This window comes from Carlito syrichta, unplaced genomic scaffold, assembly GCF_000164805.1.
Source record: "Carlito syrichta isolate Samal-C Ts95f unplaced genomic scaffold, Tarsius_syrichta-2.0.1 Scaffold308998, whole genome shotgun sequence".
Taxonomy (NCBI): Eukaryota; Metazoa; Chordata; class Mammalia; order Primates; family Tarsiidae; genus Carlito; species Carlito syrichta.
The window spans coordinates 191680-199200 of NW_007253094.1; the positions used below are offsets into that span (position 1 = coordinate 191680).

General features: G+C 37.1%; 1 protein-coding gene across 1 annotated transcript; it reads left to right on the top strand.

Moving 5' to 3' along the window:
* Nucleotides 1–3583: 3583 nt before the first annotated feature.
* On the top strand, nt 3584–5560 carry LOC103268958 (olfactory receptor 52D1-like). Its single transcript, XM_008066542.2, has 2 exons — nt 3584–3594; nt 4600–5560. Exons 1-2 carry the CDS (start codon nt 3584–3586, stop codon nt 5558–5560), a joined length of 972 nt encoding a protein of 323 aa, XP_008064733.2.
* Nucleotides 5561–7521: the final 1961 nt, after the last annotated feature.

Sequence of the window (7521 nt, forward strand, 5' to 3'; positions counted from 1 at the left end):
TTGGAGTCTCACTCTGTCGCCCAGACTGGAGTGCAGTGGCCACTCCCGGCCACCGCAGCCTCGACCTGCTGGGCTCCGGCGATCCTTCCGCCTCAGCCTTCCAAGTAGCCGGAATTACAGGCATGCGCTACCACGCCCAGCTGATTTTTTGATTTATTGTAGAGATGAGGTCTCGCTGCCCAGGCGGGTCTCGAACCCTCAGGCTCAGGCAATCCACTCACCTCAGCCTCCCAAAGGCGCGGGATTACAGGCTGAGCCACCGAGCCCGGTTTAGGAGCAATCTTTATAAAGCTATGATGAGACCAGAATTTATTTTTCTCTTATTAAAATAAATTTTATTGTATATATTTCAGGTATACAACATGATGCTATGAGATATACAAATAATAAAACGGATACTATAGTGAATCACAGTGGTTTCACAGTAATCTCACTTGTATTTGTTAAGCCAGACAGGCAGAAGTGAAGCTATAAATATTTGTTGGTAACTTTGTTCTTGAGTACCTAGGAGCCTCATATTGCCCCCAGAAAGTCTAGATGAGTCTATAAACTCACTGGATTTCTTGACTTTCCATTGGCTAAGCACAGCTGATACCCCTCAAATCCAATTTGTTGTATGTAAATAATTCTGGAATTTTGTGTACAGCAAATTCAACTGTCCACTAAGCTGGAAATCCTTGCTATAGCATCCACAGGTCTGTTTTTATCCAGTGTAAAATTGGTCCTCTCTAAACATCTTAACAGAAGTTCTTTCTTTAATAGAAATAAGAGATGCATGTCATTATCCTTACTATGCTCTTAGTGACAGCATAGAACATGTTTGCTTCTTTTGTGTTAAAAAACCTCCAATGTCACAATAGTTCATTGATTTCCTGAGGAAATTAATGAGGGACTTCAATACAGTAACATGTTGATGGCATTCGCATTATTGAGGAGCCATGCTATTTCATGTATTACAAGAATTCACCTAACCCAGCTAACTGAGGATCAGTTTTGGATCTTTGAAGAGAATGTTTGATTTAGAAGAGGATAAAATCACAATGTCCTCACCCGTGGATTGAAAACCTCAGAAAAACCAATATGTTTTTCAACTTGAGGAACTAAATGAAGTTTCCTCGTTTGAAAGTGAATACATACAGCAATGGACTCAGAGACTTTAAAATCCTAAGAAATAACAGTGAGTATTATAGCTAGTGCTTATTAAGTTACAGGGACTATACCATGTGGTCCATATGGTTTTTCTCTATTAAGTCTCTACAAAATCTTATGAAGCATTATTATCTGAATTTTATAGTAGAAATAAGAAAATTTCTCAAGGTAATACAAGTGGTGAGTTAATGCAGTAAAGCAATATTTTAAACTCAGGCAGACTGAACCTAGGTTCTGACATTTTTTATTTTTCATACTAGACCACAGAAAAAAGCTTCAGGAGGTTAACAAGACTAGGAGTCAAGTCCTACAAGAGATGTTTGAAGCATTTGAGGAAGACTTGGATTTAGAAATTAAATGTTATTTCCTTTGGGAAATCTGTCATGAGTAGGAACTGAATCATGTGACTTTCTTACATAGTATACAGCAAAGCAACATTTTATGCACATATTGGAGATTATTTAATTAATTATATCTTTTTATTAGACTATAAGCTTAATATATTATCAGGCATACATGCTCTTGCTCTTCTATTTACTTCTGACACATAGAAGAATAACTAGTACAAAATAAACTGTCAATAAGTATTTTTGACAAATAAATGAAATAAAAGAATAGCCTAGAAAGAATATATAAAATTGGAAGTCTAACACATTGAAGAAAAATTATAGTGTCTAACATGGGTTGTGGTTGTAGACATTATCTCAGTGAAAACAGAAAAGTTCTCAGACTTACATAATTCTCAACTAAAGTTAAGAATGGCTACCTCAAGAAAGAATTTTTTTTTTTTTGTCAATTGAGAGGTATAATCAACTGCCATGTGATTACATTTCAAGATGCAACATCTGGGAGGTAAGTAAAATATAATTATTAAACTATATATGTTTGTAATTTATTTTCCAACTGGATGACAAGATTATATTCCATTAATTTATCTAGTATTTAATAATCTCAGGCATTATTGGGAGAGAATCCAAAAACATTTAAATTTTTGAATTTGAAGGATATTTAAAGTTATGTAAAATTGGCAGTAAACTCTTGTTAAAATTTTAAAATGCAAACAAATAATTACTTTATAAGCAATTAAAACTTGTAATAACATTGCTACCTATTCAATTTATAATGACCACTAATATAAAGTTAGTGTAATCTTGTAGCAGTATGTAAGAAATGCATATTCAATTACTAACAGACAAAATTCACCAACATTATTAGTTGCTTTTTAATAATGCAGTTTCAGGTGAACAGGAAATTAATAAAAGACTTTATAAATATAGAACTCTTTAATCCTATTTTAGCTTCTTCCACATTCTAAAATTTTTTTAGATAACAATGACTGGATGAAATTAACATTAATATCCCTTCTAGAAACAAGACTCTTTGACCCCCAAAGATTGGACTTCAACAAGATAAAAATTATAATTCTGACCTCACTTACAAGGACCTCCCAGAACAAGATGACTCCAGAATTTTCTTTTTCTCATTTTTCTTTTTATTGGCATAACTTCAACCCACAGAGCAGGCACTGTGAGAACCTTTCCCTGATTTAACTCATCTGTAAGCTCTCAGTATCTCATTTTCATTTTCCCTTCCTTTGGTATGCTTCATCTTGGATATTTTCTGGACCATACCACTATGTGGTATCTGGACTAACTGGCCCTAAAGTATCATTACTATCATTGCTCTAAAGTATTACTATCATTGCTCTAAAGTATTAAATTTTAAAGCTACCAATGCAGAGTAAGGCAGATATGTTTTATAATCAAATTGGTCCATATTGTTAATCAAGAAAACAGGTGGAAATTTACTATATAGATTAGGTTATAAATGTATTAAGAGGAGGTGATAAGAAGCACCTCTTGGAACACATAGAGTGCAAAGAACATGGTAGGAATCATGAAACTAGCAACGGAAGACCTTGTCTGATTTATAAGGAAGACTCTCAAAAAGAAATACTGTTTTTAAACCATGGCTACTTACCTAAGTCTGTTAAAAAATTCAATTCCTGCATTCAATCTTTTATTAATTACTCATTAAGCATTATTTGTCAGCCTAATGCATGTAAGGCATAGATGCCAAATATAGAGAACAAAAAATAAGATTCAGAAATTTCACAGTGTAATGGGAAGAAAGACATACATATAATTATTAAATAATTTTATATTTCTAAAGGGAAGCATGTTTAAGTTGTATGGTTCTCACTCCACAGGAGAAGGCATTATAGAAGGACTTCCTAGAAGGTATATTGAATGGGTTGGTTTTTGAAGGACTGTTAGGAGCTTGCTAGGTGACCAAATGGAAGCAGCAATTCTGTGCAGAAAAAGCACCAAAAAAAGAAAAAATAGGCCAGTGTGAGAAAGTATGTTTTTACATATTTCACAGTACTTACATATGGTTGGAATATGAAGTGTGTGGTAAGATGTGATGGTAAATAATGCTAGATAGGTAAGCAAGATCAGGAAGAGCTTTTCATGCCATTGTATCAAGACTCCAGCAAGAGTCAGATTACATGCTCAAATTAGATAATTTGAGGGGAATGTATTATGGAAACTATTTGCAAAGTTGTGAGTGTGTGTAGAGAAATCACAAGTGCTTGTACGATCCCTGGGTAAGTGACAACAGGTACGGTTGCAACCCTTGAACATTAATCACAGTACTACAAGAGAGAGATATGCAGTAGCAGGACACTGCCAGGGAAGGAAGGGAGTGGGGGCACATAACATCACTAAGGGTTCCTGATGCTAAACGAGGGGAAGTAAGGATCAGTGGGAGGCTCAACCCACCTGTACGTAGGTCACTTATGTACCAAATCCTGACTTTTACCCAACATTTTAAATTAAAATAAAGAGGGAGAAAAAATCCTTGGACTAAAGGGACAACAGAAATGTAGCCATGGAAAGTAGAGCCAGAGAAGGCTATTTGGATAGGGATGTGGTGAGCTTGCAATAACCCTGTTGGGAGAGTAGTACTGAAGAAATAAACACCTGACTTTCCTCTTCTTCCTAATTCCAGTCTTCTGTTGGTGTTTCCTATGGCCAAATCTAACCAGAAGTGAGAGGTGGAGGAAGTCTGTTGATGTAGTCCACAGAGGTCAGTGTCTCAGGACCCAGAACATGATAGAAGATGGCAAAGGGTAGAACAGAGGAGGTTAATAGAAGATATTCTGCACAGAACACAGAGACATTATATTTTTACATTACAGTGTATTCTATTCACATATTAGAATATCAAAGCCACAAGGAAGAGATTTTAATAGAAGATGCAAGTCCTGGAAGTGAATCTATTAGTTACAAAAATATTTTAGTAACACAGACAAGAAGTGAGGAAGGCAAAAATTTGAATAGAATTGGTGAGAATGAAGAAAGGCAAAAGGTTTAATGAATATTTAGAAGTAATAAATGACATCTAGGATGATATCATTTCTTTTCTACCACTTTAAGGAAGATAAAGTCTTCAATTCTCTGCATCATTATGCTCTCTGCACCTGTCTCCATTGACACTGCCCCCCCATCCTTCCATGTTTATTCTGCTTGGAATTCCTGGGATGCAAGACCAGCACATTTGGATTGCCATCCCCTTCTGCTCTATGTATATCGTTGCTCTGGTGGGCAGTGGAACTATCCTCTACATCATCATGACAGACAAAGCTCTGCATAAGCCAATGTACCTTTTCCTGTGCTTACTCTCTGTCACTGACCTGGTACTCTGTTCAACTACATTGCCCCAAATGCTAACAGTCTTCTGGCCGAGGTCTCACATAATTTCTTATCATGGCTGTCTTACTCAGATGTTTTTTGTTCATGCTGTCTTTGCCACAGAGTCAGCTATTCTGCTGGCCATGGCTTTTGACTGCTATGTGACTATCTGCTGTCCTCTTCATTACACATCCATCCTCAGTGGGAAAATTGGACTGACCTGTGTGATTCGTGGTCTTTTCTTTGTTTTCCCCTTTGTCATCCTCATTGAACGCTTACCCTTCTGTGGACATCACATAATCCCTCACATTTACTGTGAGCACATGGGCATAGCCAAGCTGGCTTGTGCTAGCATCAAGCCCAGTAGTATTTATGGTCTCATGGTGACAATTTCAATCACTGGCATGGTTGTGGTCCTCATTGCCACTTCCTACTTTCTGATCCTGCAGGCTGTGTTGTGCCTTTCTTCCAAAGATGCCCAGTTTTGTGCATTTAGCACTTGTGGAACCCACATTTGTGTGATTCTTGCTTTCTACATCCCTGCCTGCTTTTCCTTTTTTACCCACCACTTTGGCCACCAAGTACCTCCTCAAGTCCACATTATACCTGCAAATCTCTATCTCCTCGTGCCTCCTATTCTTAACCCCTTAGACTATGGCATCAACACCAAACAGATCCACCTTCGAATATTTGACTTTTTTGGAGGGAGGGAGTAACTATATTCTTTGTATACCCAGGGGACTAATGGGAAAAGTTATTGTCCATTTTTTACCTTCTCCAGTACTACTTATCTTTGGATTAGAAGTTACTGCTTCCGTTAATTCTAGCAAGACAGTATCATGTATTATCTGAGAGTTTTAGAAGTATTTAGAACAATCCATCTATACCTACTAAATCTACAGAATATCAATTTTTCTGCAACATTATTCTGTGGCCTGTTAATGAGACTATAGGTCTTGAATATTCCTAGGGAAAGGTCAGGAGACAAGTAGTAAAATTGAAAGTGAGAGCCAAGGAGAGTTCTTCTCTCTTCATACAGAAATCCCATGTGCTACAGGTAGAGTTAAGAAACTGAGAACACCCACACCTCTTAATTTGTTAAATATTGACAGCACTTTCCAGGAGAGTCTTCAGTGAGAGTACTGGCCTAGGCCAGACATGGCTGTGAGAACCTAAGATCCACTTGATCTGGGATTAGGTTTAAAATAGACAAGGATGACTGCAAGGTGAGAGGTCTCAACATAATTTCATGGGAAATCCACAGCATACTCAAGGAAGTACTTCAAAAGATGTCACTTTGTAGACGGTATACTTATCTCATGACTGACGACATTTTCATTTGTCCTGATATTCTAAGAGTGATCTATCACAGAAACAAAGAACTGAGTATCACATGTTCTCACTCATAATTGGACCTTGAACAATTATCATAATACTATAAGAAAAGGATTTTCAGTAGTGGGTGGGAGGGGGAACGGAATTGGCAGTAATGGATTCTGCCAGGGGAGGAGGGCACACCTCATCAACAAGGGTACCTGCATAATGAATATTTGTATACTTAACCCTGAATTGTACCCCACATCTTTAAAATAAAAAATATTTTAAAAGCTCAACTGAAGTACTTATTTTTTTTTTTTTTTTTTTGAGGAGGAGTCTCACTCTGTCGCCCAGACTGGAGTGCAGTGGCCGCTCCCGGCCACCACAGCCTCGACCTGCTAGGCTCCAGCAATCCTTCCACCTCAGCCTTCCAAGTAGCTGGAACTATTTTTTGATTTATTGTAGAGATGAGGTCTTGTCTGCCCAGGCGGGTCTCGAACCTGCGGACTCAGGCAATCCACTCACCTCAGCCTCCCGAGGGCGCAGGATTACAGGCTGAGCCACCGAGCCCGGCTTGAAGTACTTATTTTTATTATTCATTTGAGTCTAGGCCTTCATTATATCGGGCTGAGGCAAAAATTTGCAACCTGTCCATAACTTGAGAGAATATTTTTATTCCTATGGTAAATAACTTGTAATTCCCATGTTAAATAACTAAGCCATTTCTACGGAGAAATTTTATCAAAACTTAATTGTAAGAAGTTGCTTACTATTTGTTGGAGAAAGAAAAATCAAACAACTGTGGAGATTATATCCTTTGTTGAAAAGTAATACAACCCACTAACCTAAAACCACAAGGAGTATATTTATATTCGAAAAGTTATGTTTAGTAATCCTGCTGCAACAAGGGAGAAACATTCCAGAAGAACCACTGGGCAGCTCAAAGAATTGGGAAATAATTCTTATATCAACTTGTGCTTGATGCTTTTTAGGTAGGATCTTGGGAATTTGAGAGAATTCTAGAAAGGATGTGGCCAAGAAATATGGGTAATTTGGGACTGTATTTTAATATATACTTATTTTTTAATCTAAAAATATGAAAACAATAATGGGTTAGAATTAACACTGGTAAAAAAGAAGCATTGCTCATGTTAGCCAGAAGAGTAATTCTGATTGGTCTTCTCTCTCTGTGTTATTCCAGACCTTGTCACAGAATAGCCTGTCTGTGTATTGTTAATGGTCTTTACATTTTGTTTCTGCTCAACAAGAAACAGTCTGTATTAACTGTTGGCATGATTCTTTTTAATCTCTCAGTATCCTTTTTTGACCAAGAGTAGATGAGATCAATCTTTAAAACATT